This window comes from Sminthopsis crassicaudata, chromosome 5 (genome assembly GCF_048593235.1).
Source record: "Sminthopsis crassicaudata isolate SCR6 chromosome 5, ASM4859323v1, whole genome shotgun sequence".
NCBI classification, from domain to species: Eukaryota; Metazoa; Chordata; class Mammalia; order Dasyuromorphia; family Dasyuridae; genus Sminthopsis; species Sminthopsis crassicaudata.
In genome coordinates this window covers 140,941,584-140,958,760 of record NC_133621.1, presented here as the reverse complement: position 1 = coordinate 140,958,760, position 17,177 = coordinate 140,941,584, and the positions used below count along the sequence as shown (strand labels likewise).

The 17,177-nt window shown below is 33.3% G+C and overlaps 1 protein-coding gene across 4 annotated transcripts in view; it reads right to left on the bottom strand.

The window, feature by feature from the left end:
• Positions 1 to 17,177, bottom strand: part of LAMB4 (laminin subunit beta 4) — a 154,891-nt gene that overhangs the window by 27,757 nt on the left and 109,957 nt on the right. For all 4 annotated transcript variants that reach the window (XM_074268333.1, XM_074268332.1, XM_074268331.1 and 1 more), the window contains 3 exons: positions 15,059 to 15,219; positions 12,194 to 12,396; positions 11,129 to 11,332 (listed from right to left, as the gene is read on the bottom strand). In XM_074268333.1, the coding sequence (XP_074124434.1) occupies positions 11,129 to 11,332; positions 12,194 to 12,396; positions 15,059 to 15,219 (568 nt within the window). The remainder of the gene's footprint in view (positions 1 to 11,128; positions 11,333 to 12,193; positions 12,397 to 15,058; positions 15,220 to 17,177) is intronic.

The following is a 17,177-nucleotide window of genomic DNA, read 5'->3' as shown; positions in this document are numbered from 1 at the left end:
AAATTGCTCTTCAGAGTGGCTGGATCCCATCACAGTTCCACCAACAATGTATTAATGTCCCAGTTTTTCCAAATCCCCTCCAACATTTAACATTATATCTTTCTGTTAGCCAATCTGAACAGTATGTAGTAGTACTTCAGAGTTGTCTTTATTTGAATTTCTCTGATCAACAGGGATTTAGAGTATTTTTTCATATGACTAGAAATGGTTTTAATTTTTTAACCTGAAAATTGTCCATTTTGAATTTTGACTATCAATTGGAGAAGGATTTGTATTCTTACACATTTGAGTCAATTCTCTATATATTTTAGAAATGAGGCCTTTATCAGAATCCTTTGGCATAACATTTTCCCCAAAATTTTTGCTTTCCTTCTAATTTTGTCAGTATTGATTTTGTTTGTAAAAAACAAAAACTTTTTAATATAATAAAATAATAAAAAATATCCATTTTGTATTTCATAATGTACTTTAGTTCTTCTTTGACTTTAAATTCCTTCCTTCTTCACAGATCTGAGAAGTAGACTATCCTTGAACAATTAGATTCTAAACAGTTGTTTAACTTTTTAAAATTATTACTGAAAAGTAATCATATTCAATTTTCACTATAATGTATTATTGTACTGTGGGAACATTATCTTTGAAACACATTTCAGATCTAGGTTTATGTTTCCATGATCAAAACCAATATTGAAAAAAATACTGATTTAACACAGATAGTCTTTTCTAACAAATTAAAATAAAGTCAATTCAATCTAACATTTATGAGCTTCTGCTATGGGCAAGGCACTACAAATAAACAAACAAAATATGAAACAGACCTAATCCTCAAGGAGCTTAAATTGTACTGGAGTGTGTGAGAAGATACAACAAATACATAAGTGAAATCAATACAAAAAAAAAAAAAAAAAAAAAGGAGAAAATGCTCATAACTGGTGGGAACGATTCAGGGAACTTAGGAAGCCCTCATGTAGAAGGTGATATCCAAGCTGATTTTGAGTTCAAGATTTAAAAATAGGGAGTTTAGAGAGTTTTTGATTAGGCACGCATGGTGGGCAATACAGATGCTATAGATAGGGCCATGTGTTTTAGGAAAAGTCAGAAGGTCAGTTTGACTGGAGTGGGTAGGGACATTTTGGGTGAATCTATAAGAAGTAATTCTGGAAGTTTGGTTGGAGCTCAATTGCAGAGAGCTTTGCCAAACAAAGGATTTTATTCTGGAGACAATAGGGAACCAATAAAGTTTCTTGATTGATATGAGTGACATGTTGTAATCTGTTTTAGGAATATTACTTTGACAGCTCTGTGGAGGATAGAATGGAGAGGGGAGAGACAGGAGACTGGATCAGTTAGAAGGCTATGATAATATTTCAGATGAAAAGCAATAAAGTCCCACTCTAGAACAGAGGATATACAAATAGAGAGGAAAAATGTATGCAAGAGTTATTACATAGGAACTATCAATATGAGTTGGCAACTGATTGGATATAGAGATAAAGTGATACTTTTGTTTTTATAAGAATTTATCCAAGATGGACAACAAGTAATGCAGTGAATAGAGTGACAGATCTGTCACTCTGGAGTCAGGAAGACCCGAATTCAAGTACTTACTAGCTGTGTGACACTGGACAAGGTATTTAATCCTATTTGCCTCAGTTTTCTCATTTGTGTGAGCTAGAGAAGAGACAAACTCTACCCCATTATCTTTGCCAATAAAAGACTAAATGGGACCATGAAAAGTCATATATGACTGAAAGGAATAAATGATAATGATCCAAGTCTTAGTAGAAAATAATTGGCTATATTTATCTTAAAATTATCACTATGACTAATATGTTGAAGAATTTTTATTTGGTTTTACTAAAAGCTTAGACTATAGGAAAAATTTTAGACCCCCAAAGTACTTTAGAGGTCATCTTGTCAAACTTCCTCACTTTACAGATGTGAGAACTTAGCCTAGAGAGTTTAAATGACTAGTCTAAAGTTACATAGCTAGTCAATCCCAGAGCTAGACACAAGTTTCCTGATTCCAACTACAGCATCTTTTCTGCAACAGTGACCTCTCTGTTTAACTTGACTAATCTCTCAAATTCTACTAATACACAGTATTTCAAAGTGAAAAAGAAAACATTCAACTTTTTAGTAAATGATTTTATCTGGGAGTGAGCTGCCGAAATAAATTACAAATATTTGGTACATTTAGATTTGAAATTAGTTATAAAAGGCTTGCAGTCTGGAAAATAAGATTCTAATCTTTAAATGTATGACTTTAGACTGACATTCTTGTGTTTTTCTCTATGATACATGGAAACAAAACTGGGTAGGAATAGAACAATGCTGCCATTAAGTTGGATATAATCACGTAAATCAGTGTCAACATAAGTGGGGCTAATTAGAACTGGAACATCACCCTTGACCTGGATATCATTTGAAAAAAAGGCTTTAGTTTTTTTTTTTTTTTTTTTTTAAAGTTCTATACAGTTTAAGTTATGGCCAATGGTGAATTTTAAAGGAAGAGCAAGAAAAAATGTGTTTTAATTTTATCTTTTCTGGGGAAATATTTTCCTAAATTTCCTAGGTAGTTTCTGATTCTAAAGGACAGCATAAAGAATTTAGATATCAATCATAAAAGTAAGAGTGATAGAACTAAAGATAGTGGAAAAGAAATCCCCAACTGATGCAGTATAGTCTAGTGAGTACTATATTGTATAGCAAAATAAATTGTTGAATGGTTTCATTTTTCAATCATCTGATGCCTGCCATTATGGGTTTCTAAGTCATTCTCCCATTTTCATTTTAAGATTTTCCATTTTTTTTCCTAATCAAGCAGAAGATAAAACATTTCTATCAGTCAGGTAGCTTTCCCCCCATTTTTCTCCTTCAACACTACAATTCTATTTCATTGAAACGAAATTTTGTTAATATGATCTTTATGGATTATCTTTTTTAAAATTTTATTTATAATTTTTTGACAGTATATATGCATGAGTAATTTTTTTAAAACATTATCCCTTGTATTCATTTTTCCAAATTATCCCCTCCCTCCCTCTACTTGATGACAGGCAATTGTGGATTATCATTTAAAGCAAATTATTTGACACAAAAGAAATGACAAAGTTTAGCTTTGTGAGATAAAAGTCAAAGTTTGTTAAGCCTATATCCACATAATATTTTTTTTAGAAAGGGATAGTTTTAGCAATAAAACAGTTAAATATCAAGCTTAAATGAAAATAAGAAAAAACTCAAAGTTATTATGATTTTAAATATCAATTTTCAACATTTAGTTTATAATGGAAGATTATAAGTAATCATAAAATAGAGAAAAGCAGTATGTATATGTCTAAGGGAAAGATTCCTCAGAAGAGCTTTATGTGATACTCTGCTAAATTCTGATAACGAGATCATTAATAGATAAAATCAAATGGAGAACAAATAACTACAAAATGAAAAGAAAGTGCCAACGTTTTTATATGAATTTATCCTTCTCGTAAATCAGAGGGGAATTACCAGTATCAGATATTCTAGATGAGAAAGTGGAAATGCCACGTAAGAAGATAAAGTCAGGAAGAGGGGTTAAATCTGACTAAATATGTAACAAGCAATCTGGGCTGGAAACAACAATTTCAAAGGCTCTAAGGGATCAATTTTCAAGAAAATTCAAAGAAAGACAATACTAAATGAATGAAAAAAAGGCACAGGTGCTATTGCTATCAATAGAGACAACTGAAAAATTCATCTCTTTACTTTCTTATCTCCATAACATCTTTCTGAAAATTAGGTTCCTTGAAAAAAGGAGGAGGGAACATGTTTTTATAAATTATTTTCAACAGAAGATTTTCAAGGTCACATAAATGACTGAAAAATGTGGCAAACCTAACATCCCATTATTTATTGTTGATTATATGAAAATCAGTTTCAAAGATTAACAGACTTTCTCTCATGCTTTTGATAAGATCATAAAAGAATCCTTGATAAATAACACAACCAAGGTATCCTCATTCAGTGATCTTTAGATCAATATCAAATGAGGCACTTGAATCAATATCAAATAAGGAGGCTTATGCTTGATAAAACGATTAATCATTTTTGTGTGTGTGGAATATATCCTGAACAGAATTCATCTGGAAAAGGAAATGGGTTTCTCCAGATGTTCCTATAGGTGGATGACTTTTTATTGATTGTCTTGAGCCCTGGAATACCATAGGTTCTCCTCAGTTAAGTTCTTGGCCACTCAGAAGAGACTGCTTTTATTACATAGGAAAAACCAAGTGGATAAACAATTTTTATTGCCCAGACTATGACATAGATTTGTGTGGTTAACTCATTGGGTTATATAAGTAGTTCTCAAACTTTTTGGTCTCAAGATCTTTTTCAAACTAAAAAATTATAAGGACCTTATTGTTTAGGTGAGATATGAGTTGTATCAATTGATATTTGCTATACTATAAATTAAAACTGATATAATTTAAAAAGATTTATTCTTTTTAAATAACTATAAATGCATAGTAAAAGATGGTATATTTTAAATGAAAAAATATATTTTCTGAAACAAATTGTGAAGAGTGGGATTATTTTACCTGTTTTTTGCAATTCTTTTAGATATCTAGCTTAATTGAAGACATCTGGATTCTTAGATCAGCCTAGCCATTCAATTTATTGTGGCTTAGTTGAAATACATGAAGAAAATCCAGCTTTATTCAAATATGTAACTGGAAAAAAGGAGGTATATATTAACAGGCAAATAATATCTTACTACTAATGTGAAAATAGTTTTGACCCTGTGGACTTTCTGAAAAGGTCTTGTTGTTCCATAGTTTATGAATCATTGAGTTAGATCATCAGTTTGTACTGTATACATTTGGACATCATTGGAGATGGCTCATAAACTGAGTAAAGGATGGAGTAAGGAAAAGGACATTATATTGAATTGTGTTTGGGAAATTATAGATATTACTACAGAGTAATAATCTGACTCTCTGACACATACAACCATCCCTCTTAAAGACTAATATTCACTGGGTTGATGCTATAGCTTTAAATTACAGAATATCATGAACTCTGAACAATCAAAATTATGAATGACTCTAAGGGCAATGTGAAGAATCATATTGTATAAATAGATTGTATTACACAATGATTTACTCACAATAAGTGATGCAGAAGACATCATTTGGGAAATGTGTATTAGAAAACAATGTGGGTTAGTCATGTAAAGAGAGGGAGGAATAAGAACTAGATACCATGAGTGCTTTATTGGTACTTATGAAATGGGAAAAACATTTTTAGAGGAAAGGAAGCTCCTTTAGGGATTGTTTAGCGAAGGAGATGTATGAAATTAGGATAGAATGAGGAGAGATGTATGGCATATAATGGCCATTAGTATACAAAAGTCACTAATCCATTAAAAAATCCAAGTATAGAAAAACAAGAAGTTAAAAAATTGGGTTCTTTTGTAAATAAAGCTAGAAGGAAGAAATAGGATGGCTCCAAATTAATATCAGTACCAATATGTTGAAATTTCTGATAAAATATTAGAAATTATTACTAAAAAGTAACTTGAATCACTCTTTTATGTTTTAGTGAAGTTAAGGCCAAACTGATCCTTGACATTCTGAATGGTTTAAATATATTATATCAGAAAATTATTGGGTTCTTTCTCCATTCTTTCATGAATTCATTGCACTGTGAGGGCACAGCAATCTTGTCACTTCTTTTTACATTGGTATTTAATGAAACTATATTTTTCTGTAATGTAGTTACTCTCTTTTCTGGTACAGACAGCAACTTTTTCATGTCTTCTTTATGGAGCTCTGTCTCTGAAGTTAAGGAACATCTGAGCTTAAATTTGAATCCAGACACTAACTTTGTAGCCAGAGGAAGATTTTTAAACTTTCTCAGCACCAGTTTCTTCATTTGTAAAATAAGAATAATAGCACCCACCTCATAAGGTTTTTGTGTAGTTCAAAAATATATTTGAAGCACTTTGAAAACCTTAAAGCTGTATAAAATTATGATGTTGATAATAATATCCTTCAATAAATTCTCTATCAAAGATCTAATGGATACAATGGAGGACCTTTTCTTGTTTTGCTTCCCTGAATAAAATACCATACAAGGAATCAATGATTATATTTTACTGTTATCTCTATCATCTGTGCCTAGCATGGTGTCTAACACAAACAACAATAACAACAACAAACATTTTTTGCAGCACTTTAAGGTTTGCAAAGAACTTTATAAAGCATCTTCTTGATTCCCGGTCCAGCGATCTATCCAATACATTATTACATATCACTTTATAAATGCTCACTAATTGATTTTTGTAACTTCACTATTAGATTGTAAGCTCTTTCAGGGCAGGGACCGTTTTGCCTCTTTTTTTGTATTTCTAGTGCTTAGTATAGTTCCTGGCATGTAGGAGGCACTTAAATATTGATTGATTGATTGATAGGTACTAATATACTAATATTAAAATGTACTCAGGATATGCTGTTGCATCTCATTCTTGACTGGCCCATCTACTTTTTGAGTCTTGTGTTTTCTTGATAAGATCTTTTAGGACATTTTTTCTTGACACACATTTTAGGAGAATTCAACATCTTGTTTTGGAATAAGTTAACAAAAGTTATGAAACAATACTTTCAAGAAAAATTTTTAGCCTGCTATAATTATTTACTTCTAGAATAATTAATCTTATATTTTAATGTTGTTTTCAATCACTTTTCTGAAATATTAGAAGTGGTTTTTTTTTTAGTCTAATCTTCTTACTGTAAAACTGTTCCATTCCCCCACTCCCACTCTACTCCAAGTCTTTCTCTTCAACTGGGATTAAAAAAAAATTTAATTCCTCCATTTTATGGCTCCCTAACTATTTTGATCCAGTTAGGTGACCATAAGGCTAAGATTAATACTATCTTTATCTATACATTGGCATTCAAAATTGACTAAAAGATATTATGTACCTGCCTAATTGATAATAGATTAAGAGTTGAAGTAGTTTCTTGACAGGCTGTACCCATGTCATTTAGTTACAAATACAAAAATATTCCTAATTCTTGCCCTCCTTTCTTTTCTCTTTCTCTTCTATAAGACAACAATAGGCTAGGATTCTCTACAGCAAAAGCACAGATATGACTATATTGGTAGATTTCTTTCTACTGCAATCATGCAATGCACGATCTCTTTAAGATTTGCAATACACTTTACCAATATGTATAATCTGACTTCTCTGACCCTGGTTTCTCAGCATGCAGATGGTTCTAGGCAATTTGAATAAGGAAACTTCCCAATCTAATCGTCTTTCCTAAAAAGTCCAATACTTTGATATTCTTTTGATTATTCATTTATTCTCTCCCACTTTCTCTCATTTGGTTTCTTAAAACCCTCCAAAGAAATGTAAATCTAGAATGCAAGTGATGCTGCATTGACCAAGACAGTTCAAATTAATAGCTTTCTTTAAGACCCAAAGTTGGAAGGTCAACTCTAGAGAATCACAGAATATTGGAAGTGCATTCCCTGAATTCAGAAGTGAAGTCTAAATCCTTCATTTAGAGATGATAACACTGAGATCTGGAGAGGTCAAACAATTTGCCCAACATGGCAGCTTTTTTGACTATTTGTTGCCAAAAGAACAAGATTTGAGTTCTGCCTATGACATTTTACTAGGTGAATGAACCTAGGCAAGTCACTTGGTTTTTTTCCAAATAAGTTTCATCATCTATAAAGTGGGATCCTTGCCCTACCCACCTCATTGGTTATGAGGAATATGCTTTGTAATCTGTTAGGTGTTATTGCAATGTGAAGGATTGTTGTTACTGCTTTTCCTGCTATATTACACCATCTCTTTCTGCATATGACATATACCTCTGTGGGACAGATTTGAGTAGTTATTGATAACTTTCTTCAATGATGACCAGTCACTACTATATTTGCTCTGAAACCCCTCTTATATCCTCTATCCATATATATGGGTATATGTGTAGAGAGATTAACTAACCATGTATATGCACAATTATTCTACATAATGTATCTCCTACACATAAAATTTATATCCTTCTTATTGTTGTTGTGTTCCCCTCTATGCGACAAAAGTCCATGGGATTTTCTTGGCAAATAAATTGGAATTGTCTGCTAATTCTTTCTCTAGTGTATCCCCATTTTATAGATGAGGAACTGAGGCAAATAGGAATTAAGTGATTTGCCCAGGGTCACACAACTAATAAGTGTCTAAAGGCAAATTTGAACTTATATTTTCCTGACTTGATGCCCAGTGTTCTATCTACTACATGACTTAGCTGCCCTCTCAATGTATATCCTACTCACATATAAAATGTATACCCCACACACATATAAAATGTATATTCTACCTTCATATGATGTATATATGCACATTATACCTATATAATGTACCCATGTATCCTATAGGCTTACTTACTAACTAGGGAAGAAAGGAAAGGCCAGTATAACAGGTGTCCAATCCCAGCCCTTTTCTGATACTGGCTGCTGGACTCCATTGCCCTAATATCTCCTCTTTGTACAATATGATGTTTACCATACTTAAACATCACTTTAATACTGTCCAAAGAAGATTAGGTGTCCAATAAGCTATAAGGACTTCATTATGGTCTAATCATACCTCTAGCACAGATTAGTGGCATGGTCCTTGAGGATAGCCCAATGAAGATGGAATGTGCAATTAAGAAGCATGCAAGTCAGCTGCTTCAAAGGCTCATGGTCCTGGGGCCAGCTAGCATGTCCCACATTTTTGGGTTCACTTGAATATGTTAAGGATAAAGGTCAGACAGGGTTATGCTTAATGGGGATTCTAAACATAGTCCAGGTCTCTAGCAGGAGATCAAAGAACCTCCCAGGCTGTCCTGCTGACAGGGAAACAGCTCTGGAATCTTTTTTAGCTAGACTAGGGTATCTTAAAACTTAGGTGTCTTCTTAGTGTCTTAGGGTCACTTCTCATATCATTGGGAGCTGTTGGAATGATGAATCCTAGATAGATGAAGAGACAGAAAAATAAGTTCAACCCCTGGCTCAGATACTAGAATATTGGGCAAATCTCTTGAGTGCTCTCAGACTTAATTGTTGGAAGGATCAAATGAATTCACATATGTAAGGTGCTGGCTATTATTATTTATATCAGTGCTCTGAATGGTCACTTTCTGTGACATCTACCCCAAAAGATGCTGATAGCAAATGTATATGTATATGTAAATGTATATGTGACTAAGATGTCACCAATATTTATCTATTTGCATGTTATGGATCTCCCTTGCCCTTGCTTCTTCCTCCTTTTCCCTCCCCTACTCTCCTTTCTTCTCCTCTCTCTTTCATTTTGTCTATTTATTTTTCCTTCTTTTCTTCCTTTCTTTCTTCCTTCCTTCCTTCCTCTCTCCCTTTCTTCCTTGTCTTCCTCTCTTCCTTCCTTCCTTCTCTTTCTCTCTCCCTTCCTTCTTTCCTCTCTCCCTTCTTTCTTTCCTTCCTTCTCTTTCTCCCTTCCTTCTCTTCCTCTCTCCCTTCCTTCCCTTCCTTCTCTTCTTTTCTTCTTTCTCTCCTTCCCTCTTTTTTTCCTTTTCTCTTTCTCTAAAGAAATATAGATAGACATAATTATAAATAGAGATAAATATAGATAGATATCTATTTGTCTTTATATTTATCCACACACATTGTAAAAACATTTCACTAAATTCAGGTCCATCTTATGGAACAGATGGCAGGCTTGTATCCCTTGGGCCATATCATAAAGTTTTGTGAATATTTTGCACACTGAGCAAGAATCCAAATTAAGTCCTTGTATAGACAATCCCCAGAGTTCTCCTTATAATCTTTGTACTTGGCCTGGGGACATGGCCCACATTTTTGCCTTCAGAGATAATATTCTCTGATCAACTCTAGGAGTTGTATTAGCATTTTAAAATTTTCTCAAATAAATCAGCCCAAACTGACTCAATCCCTGATTTGTTCCTTAGAATTGTGCTAAGCAAAATTATTAAAGCTGATCCTCAAGGAGCTTACATTCTAAGTGGGGAAAGAACAAGCATACAAAGAAAACCAAGAATGTGACATAAGATATAAGTAAGTACTAAATGACTAAAAGTAAAGTCTGCTCTTAAGTAATTTACAGTTTAGTTCAGAGAATGAAAAACTAAGAATTCAAGATGGGCCATATAAGTGAAATGAATGGTACAATAATTCAGAGGAAATTGCTTTGGTCTACAATGTCTGAGAAGGCTTCAGAGAGTTAACACTTTGGTTGGAACTTGAAGAATGTATAGAATTCAGAGAAATGGGTTGGGGAATAAAACAAATTCAGGCACTATGTTGAAAACTTAGTATAAATGTCACCTTCATGAAATCTCTGTGCCTTAGTGTACACATAGCACTCTGTTTAAACTTTTTTATATTCTTATCATATATTATTTTATTTATTTTAAAAATTGTAATAAGTCCTTTTTCATTATAGTTTGTGTGTGCATGCATGTTTGCCTAGTGCAGTGTAAGTACTTAATATTGACTGAATCAAATTAGTTTAAAAGTTAAATAAGGTGATCATATTTGATAAGTATGGAAAAATGGTATAAAAGCTGAGACTTTCCTTCAAAAGTCCTTTTTAACATTTTGTAATTTGTGAGTTTCATAAGATTTACAATAAGCACTTGAATTCCTAGAAGATTATTATTATTATTATTATTTTGCTTAAAGAGACCTAGAGTCATTTTCCCTTAGGGGGTAGGATTCTTGTAAATTTCCATATTGTTTGATTGAAAGAATGCATGACACAGGTACAGTAACTGAAAAAGAAATAAGCACACTTCTCTAATCTAAAGTATGGATAATAAAAGTTTTATTTTTTACCCTTGAGAATATCCACTTCAAAAAATCACTGTTGTCTTTTCTCAATTTAGAGATGTTTACTTCAGATAATCTATGTGCTTAGTTAATAATTTTCCTTTGGAAGGTAAATTGTATGAAGGCAGAGTCCATTTTTTAAACTTTGATAAATTTAGTTTTTGAATAACAGAAAGTTATATAGTTTCATTTTCATTCACCTACTTTTTTCTGAATAATGTCACATTATCATTTTACTATTTAAGCATGATGGAATGACATGGGATTTAATTACCTGATTCTCTGATAGTTGTAGCTGGTTAGTCAGATTATTAATCATATAGTCAGTTTCCTCAGCTCTCTTGGTAGCATCCCTTGAAAGGGGTAGGGAACCATTACAGTTTGGACCGCCACAAATCCTGTGCTCATCAGCATCTTTACACAGAGCTCCCCCACAGGGTGAAAGAATACATGACAAGTTACTTGGCGTTCCACATACCTAAAAAAAAATGTTGTCAGAAACTTGTTTGAAATGCAAAAGCTCAGAAATTTGATACCGATACAAGGCATATTAAAAATTCCACTTAATGAAATATAAAGGAGCACAGCAAATTGTTAATATTTGCCTGAAAGCAATCACTGTACATGGTCTGCTGTTCCAAATTTTATTATACCTAAGCATTTTAAACTTTTTATAATCATAGTTTTGAGGGTTTTATATTGATTAACATATTTTACTTTTTTAGCTGACTTGTAAAAAACCATTTACTAAAGTAAGACAAGGCTACCAAGTTACTTGATCAAGTTTTTATATTAATATATTCTAGTGTGATAAAAAAACACTCATGATGTTTCAGAAGTAATAGTAGATCAAGAAATTATTAGGTACCATCTCTATCATTTGGATTTTGAAAATATTGCCTGAGGAAAATACCCCCTGAGTTTTTTAATATTGGGAGTTACTGCAGCCCAGGCTGAAAGTACAATGGCCACATTCAAGACCTGATACTGTTAGTGACTGGCACAGGAATTTCAACCTGCTCCATTTCTGAGTTGGTCTGTTTTATTCCTCTCTTGGGCAGTTTGTTGTTTTTATACTCCTTGGGAGTGAGAGAGAGAATAACCATATTGATGTTGAAGTTGGGTTGGACACCCAATGGACTTAACCCTTGGCAGGGCAGAACTCCAAAGCTCAAGAGAACCACCAGCCTTACCCTCCATTGTGTCAGGGATTATGGATGTGTATTGCTATACCAAGCTAGAGAGACTTTCAATAAGAAAAAAAATGTAATGGAAGAAAAACTGAAGAGATGAGATAGAAATCACAGGACAATTTTAATGTATAATGTTTTTTGATTACCTTTTCATTCAATTTTTGGATATCTGGAGTCTGGATCTGTTTTAATTTTTTCCGTGAGAAGTTTACTTTTGAGGTTAGTCCAGCTATTATAGTAAATAAATCATTCCTGGTATTTTCAGAATGTTTTATGATAAATGTGCTATCATTAATTTTCTGTTCTGCAGATAATGACATATGATAATATTTCTTGATCTTTGAAGCATCTGTATCAATGTAAAATGTAGTGAAAAGACAGTTGAGAGAAAAGCTTGTTCTGCATCAGCCATCTCAATCCATCCCAGCAACCTGTATCTTCCCTCAAATTATTGTGAGTCTATTTTACACATACCTATATAAGTTGTTACTCCCTTATAATACAAACATTCCTACACTGTAAGTTCCTTGAGGGCAGAAATCTTTCATTTGTGCTTTTGCATCCCTAGAACTTAATATAGCTCCAAGGATGCACAGGATCACATCCTCTAAGTTTAGAGAGATCTTAGAAGACATCTTAGAGGTCATTTAGTTCAATCCTTTAATTTTATAGATGATAAAATTGAGTAACAGAGAGGTAAATAACTTTAATCTTTAACCAACACCACAAAGTAATTATCATCAGAGGCGAGATATGAACTAGTGACCTCATGTTTGATATTCTTTCTTCTGATTATCTAAAGATAATAGTCCCATGATTTATTTATTTTCTTCTTCAAATAACTCTTCCCCCCGCCCCCAACACTGGTTCTTTCATTCTCTTTGAATTTGCATTTAAGTCTGTAGAATTATAGACTTATTATACAGAGGAAGTTTGCCTAGCAGTATGATGGACTTTTTAGGAAAATATATGGAAGGAAAGAAAGTACTCTGGTCATGTCCTCATGGTCCCTGAATATCTATGAGGCTGTTCTTTATTACATCTATACTGTATATTAATTGATTGGCTGAATAACTAATCTTTAGATATACTCACTTCTCTATTTATCTGAGTTCATCTTTTTAGTCTCTGCCATATGCTATAGTTTAATTCGTGCATATTCCCTTTTCTGCTATGCAAAAATTCTGAAAAAGGCTTCCTATCTCTCTTCCCCATTAAAACTATGAAATAAATAGAACAGAAGCATATCTTTCTTTTGTGTGTCTGTCTACCATATCTCCTTCTCCTTGGCAATCCAAAAATTCTGCTGTAACTATGATTGTGATTTCTTCTTTTGCCAGATCCTATTATTTTAACTATGACAGTAACAGACACTATGATTAAATCAATTTGGGTCCTAAGAGCATTTAGGTTCCAAGGAATTTGGGAGTCTCTTATGGCTCTTGGTGTTGAATAATGAATAGTTATATAATTATATCATGAATAATTAAATAATCAATGAATAATTATATAAAATGAGAGGCAATGTGGCATAATAGTTGGTAAGAATGATCCCCAGAAAACCTAGGTTTAAATCTTATCTTTGATCATAATTAAGCTCTTGTTGACTTCATGTAACTCTCTAAAGCTGTAAAATGTAGAACTATAATAATGTATCTTGGTGGGAAGAGTTTCTTACTTGGAGTTCACTATATTGATGTGTGCAATTCAATAAATGTATACATACATGATATGCATAAACATATATGTATATGATTTATATATCTATGTGTATATATATATAATTAAAAGTGATTAGAATTAACATAGCAATGCTAGGATTTGGCAGTGTGGCCAAATGAAAAAAAAAAAAGAAACTGGACAGAAAACAAAGGATTTGGGTCCCTGACTTTGTTACTTATTATCTTTGTGATCTTCAGATAGACAGCCTCTCTGATCCCTAGTCCTTAATAAAATACAGATAATATTTGTACTACTTGACTCACAGGATTTTTGTAGGACTCAAATGAAATAATGTAAAAGAAAAGGGATTAAAAGGAGTAGATCTCTGATTTGATTTGTAGAGGTAACATTGTAATGAGGAAAAACTCTCTGCTAAGGCAGATTAATACTTTGTCAGCAGTTTGTGATCTTAGAAAGTTTTGTGGGGAACTGAGAGTTCAAACAACTTGTCCAAAGTTATACAGCCAGTATATATCAAATGGACTGCTTGAACCCAGATCTTTATGGCTTTGAGACCAGTTCTCTATGTTTTTTAATACTATTTTTTGTGCACTATTGTGAATATTACTAATAATAGTTAACTACATCCTTATATAAGCTATAAATTATAATTCTAGATTTTAGGAAGCTAGGAATCCAAGAATTTTGTACTCTCCTCCTTACTCCAAGCCTTATTCATTCAGGCCACAGCTAAGATTACCCAGACATTCATTTAATTTCTACAAGTGACTGAATCTTCCCAGTGTCTTATGAGAATTTTAATTTTTTTTTTGGTGAATAATAAGACAGGGATCTTGCCAAGATCTTATACTCTCTTTTTCTGAATTGATGGGAACTTAATAATTAGTATTATACAAAAGGAATGAGAATGTGTTTCATAAGGATGAGAATATGGTTTATAAAGATGAGAATATGGATAAGAGCTGTTTCTGTTATTTCCCTTGGGCTACAGTATGGCCAGCAACTCTGGGATTCTTCCTTTATCCCAGACCCTTCATGGGGTTTATAATTACATACTACTTTAGTTAGTCTCTGGTGTATGTTTAAGTTACAAATTGTTGGCTGTAGTTCTTCATTTAAAGAAAGAATGGTTTTAAGATCCCAGAAATGTTTAAAAAGCTGAAATATTCATGTGCAAATAATACTTTTCAGGGGTGTGGTTGTGCTTTCCAAAGCGCTTAGGCACTATGGCAATAGCACAGTATAAGTAACTGATGGAATGCAATGGTATTTCATCAGCTGCCAAGGGGGAAGTTCACCAGATGACTGAAATGCATTTGATTTCTTACCCCTGATGCTGGAATTGCTGACATGGGAGGCCAAGTGCACTTTTTTCTGCAAGTCTTCTAGTAGATCATCCACTTCTTTGCCAATGCCCACCAATGTTCCATTCAGATCTTGGAAGTCATACTCTCTATTCACTTGTTGACTTATCTGGTCAACCTGTGTTCTAGAGAAGAAGATCATGTTTTATTTTAATGATGATTCTTTCCATTTGTATAGCTCCTTCCAGTTTTTAAAGAACGTAATGCATTCTCTCATTAAACTTTCAATACATTTGATACCTCAGGGAGAAGAGAACTACTAAACATTTCATAGTACCAAAGTTGAAAGGAGACTAAGTAATCATTTAATCTCCTATCCCCGACCCCTTTTCAGGTTCTCAGAAGAACCTGAAGTCACATCCCAAAGTCATTTAGTTTTTAATTAGTAAAGATTCAAATTTGGTTCCTTAGAATTTAAAACAATGCTCTTTCTACTATGATCCATTGTTCTCTCTGTCATCATATCTATGTGTCTGTCCATCTAATCCATCTAATATAGCTGTCTCATTTGTCTACTTATATTTCGGTCTGTTTATCTGTCTATCAAGGTAGGTAAAAGGTGTTAGGTATTGTAAAAGTCTTAATGTAAAAGTTTAAGCTTGCACTAAGTAAAAGATGTTGGATATTATAAAAGTCTCAGTGTGAAAATTTAAGATTGCACTAAATAAAAGGTGTTGGATATTATAAAAGTCTTTGTGTGAAAGTTTAAGATTGTACTAAGACTTCTGGGACTTGCTATGTATGGATATATCCTCTCAGCTAATATGAAATTTATACAAAGGATCATGGATCCAGATGGGAAGGATCCTTGGAAGTTATCATTTTATAGATGAGGAACATGAAACTTAGGCTGGCAAAATTACTTGTCCAATTTGTCTTTTGATTAAATTTGTAGTTTGAGGATTTGGGGCTAGAAACTTATAAGCTGTTTGATCTGGGGCAAGTTACTTGGCCTAGCTGAATCCTTATGGGGATAATTTAAAAATACTCCAACTATTTGTAAACAGTATATTCTTATATAAAATGCTTGCTATTAGGACTAATGTGCTACTTTGCTTTTAATTATTTGGGAACTCATACTTCAGTTAATGCATCATAACGAACCTTTATGATCCATTCATTCTCAGCTGCTCAATAATAAATGAATTAAGTGTATTAGAGACATACTGTGTGTTAAGCAATGGGGCCAGTGTACATTTGAATTAACACTGAACAAAAGGCAGAGGAAAGGAGAGGAAGTAAAACTTTTCTCAGTCAGTTTGCCTTTTAGGTGATATCTCTGGAGAAAGTAAGTACAGATAATTCTTGCTTTACATAAAAGAGCCAGTCTGCAGACCTTGGATTTGCCTGAGGATGTGGGAAAGGAGGCAGGGAGGCAGGGAGGCAGGAAGGCAGGAAGGGTATCTACACCTGTGGTGGGAGGGAACTGAAGACAGGGAAGCTAGAGTAGGAGGAAGCATGCTGGGCCAGGCCAGTCAGACATGGACACAGACAGGGACTGGAGACAAGCAGGGACAAGAATAGACGTGTGATACCTGAATTTGGACAGAGAGCAGATATGCAGGAGTAGATATGTGGGCAGGTGGGCAAGGGATGCTGGAGATCTCAAGCCAAGTCCTCAATTGTCCACTAATTATCTTTGAGCAGTTCTACTTTCACTTGAAGGGTTTTCTTTAATTTTTAATTTTAAAAAAAATTTTGGTGGGCTAGAAGGGTGTGTGTGGGGCAAGAAGAACCAAAAGGAGGTACAGAAACATAGCAGCCTAGCATACCATACTGTAAGGTTTACATAGATGTTTTTTCTGGAATACCAATTTATTTCAGATTCTTTACTTAAAGTCAAATTTGTGTAATGTGAATTTAATTTATTTAAAGTGAGAACTGTCTGTGCTAATGATAAAGAAAATTCACATCTATGCAACTTTTTTAGGTTATAAAATACTTTCTTCACTATAAACATGCTATTTAATGCAATGTAATATCTATTTTATAGATGGGAAAACTGAAGATAAGATATTTGCTTAGGGTCAGAGAGCTTCACATCAGAGGCAGGGTTTGACCCTAGATGCTGTCCATTGCTCTA